A 20,146-nucleotide genomic window follows, 5' to 3' on the forward strand; every position below is an offset into this window, starting at 1 on the left:
GTGAAAGAGTAAAATGCCATAACGTGATAATCTTTGCAGAAACATATTTAAAAGATATGTGAGAACCTGAGGTACACAGTGCTAAGGCCAAAGGGGATGGGTTCACCAAAAGTGAGCTGGGAGCTGAGACAGCAGCATGATCTCTGAGAGCAACAGTCTGCTTTGGATGCAGACTACATGATGCAAAGCACTGACATAAGGTGAGGAAAGAATCTGTCGATAACCAGGTGTGGAATCTGAATGACAAAGGACAAGAGAAACCATGTTAATTATGACAAAGAGAGGGAGATATTGGTAGAGAAGAAAACGTCTTCCATTTTCTTCTGACATCCATAACTGGTAGTCTGCTCCTTGAACCGCCAGCTGAAAATCTAACCTCTTCCTATTGGAAGCAAATCCATTTTTCTTTTTTTGTGTGGTGGCATTTTTCCTGTTTCAAGCAGAGGTGCCATTTGCTGGTTGACTGGTTTTGTGGTACTTGGAATACAAGATTTCCACTGTTAACTGTTGCAAATTACGTAGAATATAATGGAAGGAATATGTTTGATTATTTTACAAACCAGCAATGGGGAAACAGTTTAATTCCTGCACTATACTTGTGAGGGCTGTTGGTTTCAGTAACATCAATCCTGCAGCCATTTTTCTCCATCTGTACTTTTCCCCAGACCCTAAAACAAGAAGACAAGATTTCATGAAGTGGTTTTCTCTTTGCTAATGTTGTCCAGGAAACCGTTTCCCAGGCACCTTTGTGTTCAGACCTGATGTATGTCATTCTGACACACTGAGGGTTGGGTTAAATTTTTAATTTAACGATCAACCCTGTTTTTTCTAAAGCATGGAAGAAATGAACTTTAAATCACAAGGGCTCCTCAGAGGCTGAATGAAGAGCATTGAGTTCAATCTTTGCATCTCCACAGTCCTTTCCAAACAGTAATAAACAGCTCTCATCCTCAAGTGGGCAGATAGATAGAATCATTCCCATTTCTGGAGTACAGGGAAGTTCAGACACAAAAATGTTTGCACTGAATTCAGGAAAAAAAAAAAAAGAAAAAAAGAAAAAAAATAATTAATTCAAATTATATTCCACCATTAGGACTCTAAGTGATTAGCTCAAGATCAATGGACAAGGTAGTCATGGGGTTTGTTACAAGAACTGAAGAGCTGTCAGTCTAGTGTTAATCATGATTTTCATCTTCTCTACAAAAGCAACCAACAAAAGCATCCAACAAATAAAAATCAACAGGCAAAAACAAAGTATGATTCCTCCTGAAATACTAAAGATCAACCAGAAATACTTCTCCATTTGTGTTGCAAGGGACAGGTTTGTAACCTGTGGACAGAGTTTGGATGTGAGCTCTCATTTAATGCTAATGTGCCCCTGGAAGAAAAGGGCATATTTTATACAAATGCATCAGGAAAGAACTTTAGTGCTAGCTATGACAACTATGGATACCATAAAGAAGCAGCCTGTCTAGTTATTTTATGTCAGATGAGCCTTTAGGATGACCCAGACACCTTACTTGTTGCAACCAGAAAAAGCCTTTAGCTCCAGAGTAATGACAAGATGACCTCAGTAACTAATGACTGAAAGTGACAAAAGCACAGACCACAAAAATATCTGAGTTCTGTAAACAGGAAATCTTAAAATGATACATTTCTTCCCTTCTCCATTTTATAGCGCAGTAAGGCAAGTCAAAAAGGGGTTTTGATGGAGATTAAAAGCATTGAAATGACCTTACTTAGTAGATGTGAAAAAGCTCAATTAGCACAAATCTAAGTGCTATCAACAGACACCTAGAGGGACTGGTAACCAGCTTCTTCAAAACTGTCTGTAATCGTTCACACAGAACCTTCAAAGTAGGTCGAAAATGTTTTTCAAAATTCCTTTTTCTCTGAGAATACATACTCTGCAGAGACACAATAGATGGGACTCCACAAATTTGCAAGTGAGAGGGACTTGTCTGGCACGTCCTGCACAAAGCAGTGCCTGAAACACCATGTATCTCCATTTGCTTATGGTTGCCCACTCTGAGGAAATGAAGATGGAAACGTGTGACAGCTCTCAAACAAACAGCTGCTGCCATTCAGACTGATGGCACTGATCAACTACCTGCAGAGGTAGCAGGAACAATCAACGTGGAAAGATACAACACAGCTGTATTTAAAATAATCTCATTGCATCTCCCTGCTATTTTACTGAGAAAAATCATTATTGAAAAAGCAACAAAAGATTCTAGTCCACACACACAAAAATTCAGTTCCCTTTTAAATAGCTGGTAGTAGCAGACCGGCAATTTTGATATTCCCAAGCAACAGAGAGGCTGATGTAGGTTTCACAAAGGACTTGTAGAGTAATGTAAGATCTCAGCTGTAACAATGGTCAGTGCCAATCCATCTTCTGAACAAAACCAGTGTGTGGTATCACTGTGCATTTAGTCCTGTGATACACTGTCACCATAAGAGAACTATTTCTATGGCTGTAACGTATTAAGTACATTTTGGCATACCATTTTGTCTCCTTCCTCCTTCAATGCTGGCTTCCATTGGTGCACTGGGGAGCATCAAGGAGGGACAAGTTTTATTTTTGGTACTACATGCCGCTGTCAATAGCTGCGATACTAAAACAAAGGGATTGCTCTGTAAATTTACTACACAGGAAAATAGATTTCTCTTCATGCCCCAGCACTCCAGGCCTGTGTACTGGAGGGGCTCACCTACATAAAGACCCTCACTGTAGCACTGTGGTCAAGTTTAACCAAACTCAGAGAGAGATGAAAAGCAAAACTGGTTAAGGACTAAGGATCTGAAATCCTTCTGTCTGGCCACAGGGTGTCCTCCTTGCTCTATGCTTTGGTCTCAGATGATCAGCCTCAGTAGGGGAAAAAGGTCTTCATTAAAAATAGCTCTGTTCTTGGATCAGAGGTCTGCAGTTTGCTCAGCCCAACTTGCTCACATTTATTGTCATACAGTACATACTGAGTTTACTCTTCCCAGTTTCTTTATGCTAATTATTTTGCCTCGACAGGTGCTGGCATTACAGTCATATTCCTGAGATGCTTAGACACTCATTGTGTTTTTAAGCTATGGAACTAGATAAAGAGCATGTCACAGGGGCAACAACTTCATTCATGTTTTGCATGTTTTTTTTGTCAATGACATTAAGAACTTGCGATGCTTGAGGAAACTGCCCAGTTCACATCTCTGCTAACACTGGATGCTATTGTACATTTAATGATCCTCAGTCCAGTTCAATTTTCAAATTGATTCTTCTGCTGCACTAAGGGAGTGACTCTGGTGGCTAACGAGGCTCACATAAGATCTTAGCTTTTCTTTTGTAACTATATTGTGTCACTTCCACTTACAACCTCTTCCTCTACCCTAAAAATGATTTTGCTTTGCTGGGCATTGTCCCACTTTAAACATCTACAAGCTGCTTTTTTCAGATCTGCTCAAATAGCATAATTTTGGGAATGTGTGAGAAGAGTGGAGTGACAAGGACAGAAAAAGTGTGTGGCAGTGGAAGGCTATCCTCCACTTTCCATTTACCTGAGGTACTCGTAGAGTCCATACATGGGCAAGAAGTCAATGTCAGACAGAAACATGTATGGTGTGCTGATGTGCTTCATGGCCACATTCCTCAGAAGATTCACTGGATAGAACTGGCCCTCCTTGTACACAATGTGGTAGCCGACATTGTGGCGGCTCATGAGTACTTCTGAGCCCTGGGCGTAACGCAGAAATTGCTGGGCTTCTGCATCAGAAAGATAGAGTGCCAGGCTGATTGGACCTTCCCAGTGTTTGCAGATGGCTTCAAGCATCTGGAGCCTGAAAGAGGAAGGGTGAGAATAAGAAAAGGCTGTCTCCCTGTCTGGGACTCTTTTTCATCTCATCAAATACAGCTGTCTCTATCTAAGTGAGACAGATTGGGGTCACTTTATATCCTGTGGAAAGCAATAAATATTTCTGCAGCACAATTCATCTTATCTAAGTCTATGTCTCCTTCTGGACAGATGGACTGTGCCCTAGATATGCTTATGTCTCCTCTGTGTACAGTGGTGAGACAAAGATGGCCTTAGCTCAGATAGAAACATCCGCAAGGCAAATACGTAAAACAGTGCCTAGTGCCCAATTCACATTTTGCATCAAGATTCTGTCATACCCTAATATACTACTCTTCAAAAATCTTGAGGAGGACAAACACCTACAGACTCAGAAATCGTTTCACCTCCCGTTTATGGAAACCTCTCCCAATTATTTTTAAGACAGTAAGATCTTAAAAGCCCTTAAGAATCGTAAGTCAAAGAATATTGACTTCCATGAACATTTGTATTGAGTGGAAAAAAAATCACTGACAGGGAAAGGTCAAATAGATGAAACGTCAATAGCAATGTTTTATTGTTTCATGGTTTACTATGAGTAGGAAGCAAGCAGAGAAGGAAGGAGAGACATAGCACTGTCATGGAATATCAACAGAGCACTTTAGACAAAAATATCGTTTAAAGTATTAATTTGCATATATTTTTAGCAATACCTCCTCAAATTCCATGAAATGATTTTTAAGACAGTTTGTATCGATGTATATTTTTAAGAACTCCCAGTAGTTACAATATTATTGAAGAAAATGTCAACAAAGGACTTTATATATAAAGGAATTCGTATCCATTCTGGTCAAAATAGATTAATCACTTTGTGCAGTTTAAACAAAATTGCCTTGAGATACAGGTTTGCCAATATTCTATTAAAAATTAAGAAGAGTAGACTATGCAACATGATAATCTTTCCTACGTTTCATATCCACATTACTAGATTTTTCTATTAATATTTTCTAATTAATTTTTCTAATTAATATTTATACAGTATATAAGAAAAGTTTTCTGCATCATTGTAATCAGAGAAAATAATTTCCCCCTCCTACTATCGCACTAAGCACTGCAGCAGAAAGGAATGATATACCAGCAAACACAAATTCTGATTTAACATTAATAGCTTTTTCCTGTGTTTCTGATGACATCCACAACAATATAATCATTCTGTCTTAGATATGAGATATTACATTTACTAGTCTACACATGGTACATTATTTTCTTTTTATCTATTACTGAAACAAAGGTTATTATCAGCCTGAAACATACAGCTGAATTAGAAACATAGATCAATAAAAAGGATCTAAAAGGTATATGAAATCTTTAGGCTTTAGATTGTACTAGCAACAAATACATAAAAAAATACATTTTCTGCGTTTCTCCAGCATCATGGAAACCTGTTAGTCAGAAGGATCCATTTCATCAGCATTCAGATTATGGGAACCTTTTATAAATTAAATAATAGCTAGAAAGAAATGCAGCGAAACACCTTTCAAGGACTCTAAGCAGTGGACAAATGGTATACATAACTTACTTAAATGGCACACCTGATGATGCCTGCAAAGCTTTCCACGATAGTTAAATGGAAACTGGGTTTTGCTGGTATAAATTTGAAGCTGGACAGCTTAGTGCCCTTCAGAACACTCCATTTTGCTATGTCTTTCTCAATAACAGGCTCCACTTCTACGTGCTTGATACAGGGACTGCTGAGTGATGCTACACAACCTGCACTCTGTAAGTTGTTAGAATTGTCCCTTTTGACCATAAGACTAAGAAATACAAGTTTCTAAGCTCACCAAGTTCTTTCTTTGTTGTTATGTTTCTTGAGGAATGTGTTCTCTAGAGAAAATAAACTCCTACATTGTATAATAAATAGGGTCATCATTTAGTTGTTAAATTTTTTAAGGTCTGTTTCAGCCAAGGGTATTTCACTGGAAATCACATTTTGTGAGATTCTTTGTTTTCATTCTTCCTCTTAAGCATATTCAAACCAATTTACAAGTTATTTTGACCCCAACCTCAAGCAGCCTAATGCTAATTTTGTCTTTCTTGCCCACATCCTCATCTCACATTTTTAACTCCCACTCTGATTACTGATTTCTAGATACATTCCATGCCTTATAGCAAGGCTGCCTAGCCAAGTACTTGAAAGCTGCATATGAAGCCAGGGATAGGAACAAGCCATTATAAGACCAAACTTGTCACATCAGTACAAAAGTGACAATTAACCAACAATGACAACACTGAATGAATTCTCTCTCAAAGCCTCCATCTACAGACATTAATGTTAGCTCCTAAGCTGCTCCACTGCCTTCCACTCCTCAAGCCTATAGCACAAAGAGAAGCCTGTCACAACAGTACTATCAGCCTCAGCTCCAGCAGGATGAGAACTAGAGACACGGGGAGTTACTTTTCTGCCTTTCCTTATGTTGGCTGATCATCTGAAAGAACTAAGCAAGAGCATGGCATATAGCACATTGTTTATGTACATGCCATCTTACATCTGAGACACTATTCTTAACTGTCTATAGCTGCGCCGGAGGAGTTTAATAAAAGTGGTCTAAAGAAGGTACGAAAAATGAAGCAGTAACTGAAAGATGTGAAAGAAAACAAAGCAGCTAAACAGCTCTTTGGTATGATATTATTTATTGATTTTAGCTGAAAGAGAGTATTTCCAGCTCAAATCAATAATTTATAGCAACACACCAAAGAAGCAGGGAAGATTTTTCCTGCACAGTATCAAGAGGGCTGTTCTTCCTGAATAAAAATGTGTGGTTCTGTCTATCAATAAAAACATGTGCCCCAGTGAGGATCCAGAAAGAGAAACAGATGCTCATACTTTGCATCAGTGCCAGTGAATCAGCACCAAGCCCCAGCTCATTCTTTTGAATTAAATTCTGGGGGGAAAATATACCATGTGCACAGACCAGCTTCTACTAATTTACTGTGGCACTCGCTCAGGGTCTGGTTTAATTTATTTCTTTAGTTTTGTACTCAAAGGTTTCTGAACACTTAAGAAATGTTTCCTCAATTAAAAATCAATAGAACAGACACTGATGCACATCACAGTACAATGTGCTGAGGCACTGCTGAAACAGAACAGCCCTCATCCGTTCATGTTTATTTTTAAAACAGGCTGCAAATATTTTGTTGATATGAATTTCTCTGACCCTCCTGGAATAGTGTTGACCTTCTACTAGCGTACCAGTGGTGGTATTCATGGGTCTTACAGCATTCTGCATGTGCTCCTCTAAGTGAAATAGTAGTTGCCTGCTTATAAGCCAGGTGTTTTTCCATGATTTTATAACCCACTCTGATAGCAGCAACTACGAAGTTTAGAACAGATTTGAACTGAAAAGCAGGAAGAAACAAGAGACTGGCAATTCAAAGTACTACTGAGCTGGCTGATCTAGATCAAACTGTCAGAGCTTCTGAAATGTGACAATGGTGGGAATCACAGAGGTGCAAATGGAGCTTGTCATGAAATGGACTTTTTTTCCCCCAAATAAAATACCAGTTAAATTCTACTTTCATTGGAACTGAAAGTTGGAAAGAGTTAAACTACAGATATTATTTTGCAAATCTGTACAGACCTGCAGTGACTCCCATCAAAAGGCAGTTTTTCATTTAACAGTAAACATAAAAATATTTTACTTTAAACTGCCCAATTTGAAACTCAGATGTTTAGTTGTCATTCTCATAAGGAAATCAAGTCACTAATTGAAATTTTATGCAAGGAAAATAGCAATGAAGACAAACTAAGATTGTCTGATGAGGAAATGTGTGTACAGCATTAGATCAGCTACCACTGCTTGCTTAAGTCTGTCACAAACATCTGTTATTCCTAAGTTACTGTGAAACTCCATGAACTAATAATGCCTGGCAACTCTGGCAAGTAACAACTCCTGCAGCTCCAGTATTCAACCTTTCATGAGCTCTATTCATACTCCTTTGTGAACTGTACAACTCCAGTCTGGGTGCATGTGTGATGTCTAAATATGCTACTCCTCCTGAAGAAAGATCTTACAGTATAACTGTTTCTATTATTTATTTTTTTCTCTCTAAAGCTACACACAGTGCTGTCAGAAAAGACTGTCTCATGCTTCCAAATAAGATTTTCCTTACCTGTCCATTGAAAGCTGAGCCACCAGTGTTACATCAGTATTGTCCGAAGCAGGCTCGTATTCATAATGTAAAAAATACAAATGAGTGCGATGGACAGTGAAACGTTCTCGACGAAATTCATAGCACAAATCATCCTCATCCAGCTCAGACAACTGTTTCTGGAGCTGTAAAGTAAGAGTAGACATAAAGGTAAGATCTTTACAATTTCTCTTGAGAGTCAGAGAGAATAAAGAGGTTGGAAACCTGCAGCATGAGGCAATGAGGAGTGCAATTTGAATTCCACATACATATCATATTTTCCCAAGCCTCACTCCTTACAGTCAATGGACATGAGATAAGAAGAAAGGTCTTTTAAGTAAACAGATGAGGCAGACAGTCCATAGTATTATGGTCTATGCATTGCATACATCATACATATTATAGACTTCCAACATCCAGACTAGCAATGAAACAGTGAACAATCACAACATTTAATACCACCAAGTTTCAGAGCAAATGTTCCAATATGATGCATAAGGCCATTCCTTCTGTGAAGCAGTATTTTAAACTACTTGTAGACATGAAGCTCCAGTAGAGAAGACTCAGCAGCAGATTAAGTTTGTACCCTGGACTAAGCAATTCCCATTCTGCTGCCTCTGCTGGAGAATGCTAAGTGTTGCTAGGGGCATGGACAGACAGCTGGAAAAGTAACAAACTGAACATTAGTCAGTTTACTGAGACGTACATATCTGCATCAGTATAATTTTGCAATGAAAATAATCTTTCAACTGCAGAAGAGCCAGAATTAAGCACAGGATTTGTGCTTCTAGATACCTGGTTTGTGAAACTGAAAGGATGTCAGATTACCAGAGAGCACGTATTTCTTGGTTTTCTTGAAAATCAAGACACTTCAAAGTCAAAATAGGCAAAAGAAAGCAATTCAATCCTGAGTCATGCAGTCATGTAGCTTTAAAAGAATAAAAGTTTAGCTATGGGAAAAGGAGGAAGAGAAAAACTGACCAAATGTCTCAGCAGCTGACCAATTCCATCACTGAACTACATTATTTAAAGCCAAACATCTGGGTAGATTACTTAAAATGCATTCATTTAAAAGGAAAAATCAGTCATGCCTGCTCTTAAAAGTTCTACAAAATGCAGCACAGATGAAAATTATACATATGGTGTTGACACATCAAATAGAGTTTTGTTTGCATTGCTCTGAAATATAGGTTATTAGTAAAGGTATCATTTTTTACACTGTATTTCTTAAAAGCATTCTCTAAGAAGGATACGATTACCTATTTGTCAGTAAAGAGTAAATTAAGACGAATATCCATTCCAGGTTTTCACAAGTTTTGATAAAACCACGGCGGATTTCAAAGCTGTTTCACGCAACAAACAGATCATGAATTACAGACATTTATTTAGATTTAAAGACCTGCTCAGAAGGTTTAAAGCAATAGTTTACAACAGTATCATTAAGAAAAAACATTGGAAAATGTAGGTGTTTCTTGTTCTAATGCTGTGCTAAGAACAAGAGCTGTTGTTCTTGGAACTATAAGCATGATGGCTGCCATCAACAATAATGTGAGAACGGAATGTTTTCCTGTGAAGGCTGATGGAATAATTCCCAGCATCTTTCTGTATATCACTCTTTAATCTTCTTTTGAATAATGGGAACATCGTCTTTGATTTCAATGAGTTTTGGATCAGGATCTCACTCTTTCTTGCTATTGTTCTGCACAGATCTTACAATGCCTCTCAGGAGAGACTGCTTTTAGAAAGATGAGAGTCTGAATCTTGACAAATCTTTACTCAGGCAAAACTACTGAAATCAAGATGTTTTGGTGGAACAGAAATCAGGAATTCATTAACTTTATTGCTGGAGTTCCATTCATTCTGCTTTACAGATCATAACTGAACCTGTACTTCATTTTCAAAAGAACATTCAAACAATATATGAATTAAACTCATTTAATTTAAATTTAATTAAAATTAAACTCATTTAAATTCATTTTTTAAATGAATTTAAAAAAAATAATTTTTTTCACAAAAATGCCTATAAAGAAAAAAAAAAAAAATATATATATATATACACACACATATATATACACACGTGTATGTATTACCAGAATTATCAAGGAGCTTTAAATTTAAATGATTAAGACAATATCAAAGCACTGGGGAAGTTAGCCATGCCCTAAAATGTTCATTTTTAAATCCTCATTTTTCCCTTTTATTCAATCTAGTTCAAGGACGATTTTGTTGTGGGTTTTGTTATTTTTAAGAGAAATATTTACAGATATAATGGAATAGTGCTGCCAGTTTCTGAGGTTGAAGAAATAACCAAATATCTCACCCTTTCTTTCCTCCAGTGACCTTAACATCAGATCCTTAAAACTGGACAGCTCATTACTTGAATATGCCTCTTGCCTGATGATTGACAACAGTACGAAGTGGAAAAAATACCATAGAGCAAAATACGCATGCTGCACATGTGCACTTCATGCTTATTAGTGTAACAAATGATTGCACAGCATAAAACAAGTCACAGCCAAAAAAATCCCAAACCTTTCCTTTGGAGTCACAGCAAAATAAACCAAAAACCTTTCTTTTGGGCATCTTTTTCTTTTGTACTTACGCTACTTGTGCAGGTGCAAAGGTATCAGTTTCATCATTCTTTTAGGCAGTATTGCTCTTTTATTGCTCTCTGGCATGACTTTCTTGGAGGTAAGAGCAGGAAAGGAAAATTTCCCACCCGTTCTTGCCTCGTTGTGTCTGCAAGACTGAAGCTCCTTAATGGCAACTCTTTTAAATTTTTTTTCTTTAACTCTTTTCTCTTTTAAGCCAAGCCAAAACTCTTGTTATTGCTGTGCAAGCACCTCATATATTGAGGTGTGAGACTTAAAGAAAATACAGGGTAAAATGTCCAGGTCTTCAACAAACCCCATATTGGAATACTCTTGTACTTCAAGTTCATACCACTGATGTGGGAATACAAGCACTTCCTTTCTTATGGAAAGACTTTCAGTGCATCTAGCTTGTCTGTTTTACCAATGCTTTGTCAGTCTTCACTTACTCTGCCTATACATTCACATACTCCCAGTGTCATGCACACAGATAAAGGCTACAACGTCTTTACTGTGAAGAGAGACAGTCTATAAATACCTACTATACACAGTTGTATGCCATTTTTACAGACACATTTTAAATGGAAAACGTTAAGGATGCACAACATTCAAAATAGAAGGAACTGTCTAAGAGACACATACATAACTTCAAAGTTACGTCTTTACAAGCTACCTCATATTGTTTTTCGTGATCACATAACACTTCTCCACTGATACAATCTTACCTACAACACGTATATTGTGTGGATCCATTCTTTATGGACAAAAACCTCATGGCTTGCTTTAAGATTTCCTCCCACATTATACATTCATGAAAAAATGGGCTTATAATGGCGATCTGACAGATCTATGCAAACAGACACTTACTTAAACACTGTGTGCCATCAAAATAAGGATCTTAATGTCAGCTGGATTTGATAAAAAGATGGCATACCAATTATGAGTCTCTCCATTATACTTACAAGAAAATGCCTAATATAACGAAGACTTTTCATTCTCAGAGTAACAGCATGCATTTTTTCAAAAGCAAGTTCCTGCTTAGCATGAGTTTCATTCTTTCTACAAGATTTTCAATGTGAAGGCTACTTGCCACTGAGCATGTGAGAAGTTTCACCTCAAGGAAATATTCTTGTGGTAGAAAGATTATTAAAAGGTATTCTTTTCAGGCTATATGCAGTAGGTGTTCTCTAAGGAAATAACATAGAGGAAAACAGCAAGTGCTTTCATTAGCACATGATGTTACTTGTTTCTGACATAAAAATGGCAGCACACAGAGAGCACCATGGCATATATGAGGCCAAAGCAAAGAGGCAACCAGCTGTGGCAGAGGATCAGATCTCAGGCCAGAAGGCTTTCAACTCCAACACGAATCCTCACCATTTACCAAGTCCAACTGCCTAATGTGCTTGTTTGAGATGAGGTGGTGCTTCCTCTGCATGGCAGACGGTAGGCTCATATGATACATGGCACATAGCACATATCTTTCACCAACAAATGAGTTACTCCTGGTGAAAATGCATCAGTGATAAGCTTCATTTTTTCATGTCACAGAAATAATTCACTTTCCACCAAAACTTAAAGGACTTCATCCCAAATTAGACCAATTCAACATCCAGGATCAGAAATATTTTCTTTGGGATTACTGATACTCAAGAAAAAGCTGAACAAAAAACGTTTTGTGTGTGGAAGGCTATTTAGACTTCAGGAAGAGAATGAATCCCCTCATGCAGACTTCTCTCTTTCATAAGAGAGGGTAAGGTGAGGTGAGAATACATGAGGCTTAAGTAACTCAGTAAATATCATGCTAACACAACAGGAAACTGAGCTGCTTAGATGAAAACTTTTAACTTTCAGATCATCTTTCCTTCTCCCAGGTGTGTGCAGTTAAAATTCACAGCAGAAAATCAGCTCAGCTTAGCCACTGAGAGATGAAAAATAACACCAGCTAAGGATGAAACTACAATCTTGCTATAAAATGCAGCAGTTTCATTTCCTCCTGTGTAGCTGCCCCAGTTCCCACCAGTAGGAAATTTGTGTTGCAACATTTAGCACTTTTAAAGTGCGTGAATTAGTTGTTGCCTTTAGCATGGCATAAACAACAACAACAACAAAAACAGACGATGATGTAAGGAGGAAAAAGCACTTACTGAGCGTTGTTTGGGATGACCTACATAAAGTACTTCTGGCTTCTCCGGTAATTAGTAATAAAAACCTGACTAATCCCATGTCAATGAAACCTTTATTCTTCCCATGTCATAAAACTTTGTACCATTTGCTATGGGGCAAATTCAGCCTTCTATTAAACACAGCTGTGCTTAGGACAAAGAGAAGTATAGTGTCTGAGCAAGCCTACCTAACATGAATTTTGCTGTCAAATAAATAAAATAGACAATCTTATTGCTAAACAGAAGTAATGGCTTACCTTTACTATGAATGATCCCATGAACCAAAAGAATTCCTGGCATGCATAACATGACAATTAGGCATATGCAAACTACAGTTTTGTGTATTCTCAGCTGCAGCTGTGAGCTCTGGGTAGTTCTCTGAATTTCTCTTCTCCAGGTCCCCAACACCCATTCTTGGCAGAGCTGTTTATAGCCCTCCCTTGCACCACAGTGCCTTGACAGGCTGGTCTCACGTTTCCTCAGACTCCTCTTCTTCTATGGCAAGTTCCAAAATGTATTCTATATCAGCCCTGCTTGTAGCCCTACAGTCCTTGTTCAAGTAATTTGACAGCAAACTGCATCTGGAGGCACACATCACTCCTTTTCTCTTCCTGTCCCTGGTACTCCCTCTCAGAACTACTGTCTACAGTAAATCTACTCTTTAAGCCTTTCATGGAATCCTAGAATCCCAAAATGGCTCAGGTTGGAATGGCCCTTAAAGCCCACCCAGCCCACCCAGGCAGTCCAGGGCCCCATCCAACCTAGCCTTGAACGCCCCCAGGGATGGGGCACCCACAGCTTCTCTGGGCAGCCTGTGCCAATATCTCACAACAGGATCCTCTGACCTGAATTTTAACCTTTTACAAGTGAAAGTTTTTTTTTTTTCCTCCTCCATATTGCCTGGGCAGCAGTGAGGTTAACGGATCTCTCTCAGAACAGAGATCACACTGGTTTCTGCTCTTAGCTCTACTGTTTGGTAAAACCTGATCCTAAGCGTTCTGAAAGAAACACAGAATATGCCCATCTTCATCCTGGTCCCTCACTTGCAGTGTACTGCATTTTCTGTGGCACTGACAAATTTATAATCTGATCAGACATATCCACGCATGTTCCAAAGGAGTCTCCAGAGATCTTAGCCTCCTACTTAGCAAACAAAGCACAACTGAGAGTGCGTGTATTATAGGGGGATTTTTCAGCCCTATAATTTGCATAAATTTTCAGCAGCCTGGCAAAAGACACATTCTTGGCCCCAAGTTCACTCTTGCTAAATGTCAGCTCTTTCTCTGAACTATGGAGTAGTTCCATGAAGAAGTCATCTGCACTTGCACTGTGTGCAACCCCCAATGCTTTTCCCCGTGCTTCACTTTAAAAATTGGGAGAAGGAAAAGGGAGACATAAAAGCACGTCAAAAAGAAACATAGTTCACAATTCCCCCATCTAGCAATACTGAAAGCAGCTGAAAGCAGTATAACGGGAAGTTTCAGGCAGCTAGAAGGATGTGCTACCGGCTCAGCATTTAATAATAACAACAGTTTTAATAATAGAAACAACACAGCTGGGCAAGTTAGGATTTCCTGTCAAAACTGCCATAAACCACCTGTTATTACTAGAGAAAGGCTATGACATGGCAAAACAGTACCTTTATATGCCAGTCCTACAAATGATGCCGTAGGCAGAAATACTGCAGGAACAAAGTCAGCCTTTGGAACAGCAGGAGTCTGATTTTAAGTTCAGCACCCAATTACTGGCCTGGAAGCTCCCTTTATGTGCCCTTTTTAGACATTCAGAAATCAATAAATTTATTAGTTGAGTGTAAATTATGTGGCACATTGTTAGTTTAAACTACGTAGCACATCAGTCTACTGCTCTTCTGATGGATATTACTGGGTTGCATGCAGAGCCATTTGCTACTATTAAGAATCAGTGGTTTCATACAAAAAACTAAGTAAGTTAGAAGACATTTAGGAAATACTGATACACCTAAGCAAGTGTTTTCAGGGAGAATAAGAATTTTTATGCTGTCCCCTTGTGCTGCTGAATGAAAAAATGAAAAAGTGGAGGAAATCTGGAGCAAATCTTCATTATTATCATCTTTTTTTTAAGTCTTCTCTAAGGGTAATCTACTCTTTTTCTCCAAAAGTGAGTGAAATCAGTGATAAGACTCCCACTGATCTTGCTCTAGGTTTTGGATCAGGACACAGGCTTCAGTAATGGGGGACACCTCATTCAACCTTCAGATTTAATGCTGTGGCAGAAGCACCTGGTGAGAAGCTGTCTGCAGGAAACGAGTTTTATGAGAATGCTAAAAGGTTGAGTGTGTGTGCCTGTGCTAAAATCAGGCTTACAGTATGTATCTCATAGCACAGCTACAGAGATAGCAGGCAGAAGATCACATTGAAGTACTTTAGATGCTGTGGTAGGTTCTTTAGAATGATGTGCTGTGCTTTACATTAAAAGCCAATAGAAAACATTTAATTTAGAGGGTTTCCCTAAAATCTTCTCCTTGCATCAAAGTAAAAAAGGGCTAAGAAGGGGAAATAGCACGGAAGATGCAGAATGGAATGGCTGAGGACCCACTTCAAAGGCCACTGGACTCATTGGCAGTGTTTACAGGAGGATTTGGTCCATAATCTGAATTTCACATTTGAATTTCCCATCCAGAATCTGCATACAAGGCAAAGAGGTGAATGTAATACCAGTTTGCAGAGAAGAGCCAGCTCTGTGTAATCCCATGTTAGCACACACTGAATGAAGGGGATTCAGAGTGATGCTCTGCAGTGAGGAGCACGTGCCAGGCCCCCGTCTGCAGTGTGTCCCTGAAACACACAGCACCTTTCAGCTTCACTATTTCAGTGAAAGGATAAAATATGTATGTACACATAGACATGCATATAACTCGTTTTATATAAACAGAAAAATGACTCGAGTCTCTCCGTTTTTGAATTTGTATTTCTTTGCCTCCAATATTTCATTTTCAAAGCTCTATCTGTTCTGTTTGTTCCTATTTGCAACTTTTTGGCAACTTTTTGGAACCTACTAACAGTGCAGCTTGGTGCAGCTGAAGATCAGCGCCCAATTAGATCAGTGCTGTGATGTGTGGGATCCAAACACTGATTTTAGACATCTAAAAATTCAATGTGTGACACTATACTTCCTTAGGAAACATAAAAAAAAAAGAAAAAGAAAAAAAGTACTAATCTATATTAATACATACAGACGTGTATATACAAGCATACATGCATGCACACAGCCACGGAAAGAGTGACAGATTAATGTAATGTCTGATTACCTTTTCAACTAATACCTCTTTACATCTCCCTGACACTGTAAAGAGTCTTTAAAAAGGGAAGATACATAATTTACACTCATTTTAAGGCCGTCTCAGTACTGATGAGAAGTGTAAAGGGGCCTTAGAGTTATGTGTAAAGGGCCTTAGAGCAACAGAATCAGCCCAGTGGTGCCCACTGTCACATTTCTTTTTACATTTTCCAGATATTTGCATTACAAATGAGATTCCTTAATTACTGGTTGCACTCTAAATAAAACATCATTACAAATATTAAACTGCAGAGCTGCAATGGCTGGCATATTGGAACAAGACCTTAAGGGTACATTCTGCCACAGCCAGATTCTGAGTGACAGCCTCCTAACAAGCCACTGCTTCTTCCACAGCAGGGCTCAGTGGATTTAGTGCTTAAGTAATTCTCTCTGATTATAAAACTGGCAGAGGTATTTCAGCATTCTGACCACTGGTTCACAGCACAGAGAAGCACAGCCAAATGAAGGAGCAACTTTTCATAGTACTGTAGTTTGGCTTAGGTTGGAAGGGACCTTAAGGATCACTGAGCTCCAGCCCCAAATGCTTACACTTATACTATGCTTAGCACAATAAAGCCCAGTGTCTTTTGAGGTTGCTAGCTTCAATTTGGAGAAGAAAGAAAAAAATAACAGCTGCAACATAAATAACAATTCCTACCTTAAGCATATTTCTTTTGCAAGAATTACAGCCTTTTTTTTTTAAAATAAATTCTTAGGAGTCCTAACCCTACATCTGCATCTTGTCAGGCTAAAGGTAGCCCACACCTAGCCCAGAATCCTGTCTCCTGCCATGCTGCCTGGAGAGGAGTACAAAGGCAGTGTGTGTGTTTGGTGATGCTTTCTCAGAATATTCCTCCAGTCCTGCACTTGGGTGAAAGAATTTCCTGCATCAAAGCCTAACAGCTCCTGACTGATTTTGTTTCCACAATCACTTTTTGAATTCAGGTGTATTTTTAGCAACATTACTTCCTGTTCAAAGCTTCACTGCATCTTGGGTGAAATAGCTTGCTTTGTTTTGAACCTGCTACTTGCTATTTCCACTTCATGTCCCCTAGTCCTTGTTCCATGAGGAATGACAAACAGTGGCTCCCTGCTCACCTTACATGATGCTCTGCGTCTGAACACTGTGCTGCTATACATCATGGGAATGCACTGTATTTTAATAGGACACCTGTCACACTGTGCGTACTACAGCAGAGTGAGAGAGGGGGAGAGAGAAGTTTTCATGATAACCTTGTTCTTAGGGTCTCATAACATCAAAGCCAAAACTTGCTTTTTGTATTCTACAAAAAAAAAGGAGATTGACAAGTTTTGAGCTGGGCTTACATCAAGGGCAACTGATTAAAAACAACGTATTCTCCTAAGTGACTATTCTTAAGCTATCCAAAGTTAGGTATTTTCTATATCTCATTGTTTTGATAGAAGGCTGTTAACTTTTTGGTGTCTCTTGGCAAGTTAGGACTCATATATTTTTGTGCGTCTAGCTCAATCTTTTCCAGTATCCTCTTTTTTTTTTTTTTTTTTTTTTTTTTTTTTTAATTTATAAGAGGAAGAATGAATTACATTTCCTATTCAGACAGAAGCCATACCATACACCATATTGCATTCTACTTGTCTTGAATAAGAAACAGGATTGAAGAGTTAGTCATTTCCAGTGTCTGTCAACCAGATACAAGTTCAGTAAAATGAGCCATTTTAAACTTTTTAACAGCCATTTCCAGCAGTAAGAACTTACATTCAGTGTGCATCGCTCCCCAACAATTTATCATCTGGAATGAAGTGGAAGCAGGGGTGGGCATCCTGGAAAGAATCTAGTGATACTGTCTGGACATGCAGAGATGGGATCAGGGAAGCCAAGGTGCAGACAGAAAGAAACTTGGTAAGGGATGTGTAAAATAACAAGAAGGGACTCTATAGATATACTGGTCAGAAGAGACAGACCAAGGACTGTATAATCCCCTGAAAAAATGAGAAGAGAGAACTGGCTACATTTCACATCGAAAGGCTAAGGTACACAACAACCTCTTTGCCTGAGTCTTCAGTGGCAGTCAGGCTTCTCATATTTCTCATGTACCTGAACCTCCAGGCAGGAGTCGGGAGAGCAAAATACCTTCCACTGTAAGAGTGAAGGAAGTCTGAGACCACCTCATGAGACTGAGCATGTACAAGTCTATGTGGTTGATGACATGCTTGAGTTTGCTGGAAAGGGTCCAGCGTAGGACCATGAAGATGATCAGAAGTGCTGGAGCACCTCTCCTATGATGAAGGTCTGAAGGAGCTGGGTTTTTTCAGTCTGAGAAGAGAAGGTTGTGGGAAAACTTCAGTTTGGCCTTCCAGTACTTGATGGAAGCTTATAAGCAGGAGAGGAATTGACATTTTGAACAGAAAACAATAAGATAATGGGGAATGGCTTTGAAGTAAAAGAGGGGAAATTTAGGTTAGATGTTAGGAAGAAATTCTTTACTTAGGGTGGTGAGGTACTGACACAGGCTGTCTAGAGGACCTGTGGATGCCCCATCCCTGGAGGTGTTCAAGGTTCATCTGGATGGGGCCTTGGGCAGTCTGATCTGGTGGGTGGCAGCCCCACCCATGACAGAGGAGTTGGTACTGGGTGATTTTTAGGGCCCTTCCAACCCAAGCCATTCTATGATTCTATGTTTAAGGACTTACAGAGCTCTGGAAAATACAGCAACAAATCTGTGACTGAATTCTTGCTCTTCCAACACACACAACTGCGAATTCAGAATAATTTGAACCTGCATACTAAAAACATGATGAAGATGTGTTCTGTTTTATTGTCTTTATTTTCAGCGTCTCACTCCCCTTTTCCAACCCTCTACTCCATCTACTGTATCCTGACGTCTCTGGCCATCAGCCTCTTAGTGATCTTTTATTACATTCAGTTCACTTGATTCTCTAAAAGCCTCTCACTCTTGCAGAGAATTTTCTTTCTCCGTGTGTTTTCACTCTTGCTGTGCACTTTCTCTCCTTTGTCTGTTTCAGTCTCCTTGAGTTAATGTTTATCTCCAGATTTTTTATCATTTTCCCACCTCTTTCAGAAGACTGAGGGAAGGCTGAATGAGTATCTGGGAAGCCTTGCCTTAGGCTAAAATAGATCCATCCAATCTCTGAGTGCTACCGACAGAAAACTAGGACTGGCATCTCCTGTGGTCACAGGCAAAATGGAGCTTCAATGATGCTACTTCGCTAATTATCTCTGAACTGCTAATGCGTACATGATAGTGACTTTGCTTTATTGATTTTTATATAGAGAATTTTTAACTTTTTAGATAATTATGTATTTTTTTTCCTTTAAGATAATATAAAATGATACAGGTTTTTTTTTGTATTTCAGCTACATAGTCAAAATTGATACTTGGTCTAGAAATCTCCACAGACCACATCATACACAAGGAGTTCATATGCATCTGTGTATAAGTGTTTCAAATAACAGTTTTTTATACTGGAACTATATGTACTAAGGCACACACATACTTAAGAACATCTGTATGTAAACATCCTTGATTTCAACCATTTTCAAAGGATTTGTTTCATCTGAAAGGTTCTGATTGCAAATTTTATGCAGATACACTTAAGTGCTGCTGTGCTTTGTTAGATTTGGGGCAGAAAGAACTCACTAGTCTCACTGCCTATGCATACCCTGAAGTATTAACTCATTCTACAATTTACAGTACAGCAAAAACTCATAGACCTAACCCAGCAGTCTTGATATTTTCATTTTCTCTTCATTATTTGTGCATTAGTATCTACTAGCCAAAGTCAACATTGTCTTACGCTGAACAAACACAGCAAGAAACAATCCTTTCTCTTGGAAAGTTTTAGGTCTAAGGATGAGATTTGCAGAATTGCCTAATAGAATTAAGAGTCCAAATCCTCATTTTCAATTTGTGAACTTAGCTTTGATGGGGATTTAAAAAAAAAAAAGGCAGCCAAAAATACCACCAAAACAAAAACAACAGAGGAAAGGCAAGATTAATATGACAGTTTTACGGGGAAGGGACTGAGGCACAGAGAGATTAAATGATTTGCACAGCATCACTCTTGG

General features: G+C 38.7%; 1 protein-coding gene across 3 annotated transcripts in view; it reads right to left on the reverse strand.

The window, feature by feature from the left end:
• Window positions 1–20,146, reverse strand: part of LARGE1 (LARGE xylosyl- and glucuronyltransferase 1) — a gene marked incomplete at both ends in the record, with an annotated part of 197,781 nt that overhangs the window by 12,365 nt on the left and 165,270 nt on the right. For all 3 annotated transcript variants that reach the window (XM_079545305.1, XM_079545304.1, XM_079545303.1), the window contains 2 exons: window positions 3,547–3,825; window positions 7,989–8,152. In XM_079545305.1, the coding sequence (XP_079401431.1) occupies window positions 3,547–3,825; window positions 7,989–8,152 (443 nt within the window). The remainder of the gene's footprint in view (window positions 1–3,546; window positions 3,826–7,988; window positions 8,153–20,146) is intronic.

The sequence above is a fragment of the Tetrao urogallus genome (genome assembly GCF_951394365.1).
Source record: "Tetrao urogallus genome assembly, chromosome: 1".
NCBI classification, from domain to species: domain Eukaryota; kingdom Metazoa; phylum Chordata; class Aves; order Galliformes; family Phasianidae; genus Tetrao; species Tetrao urogallus.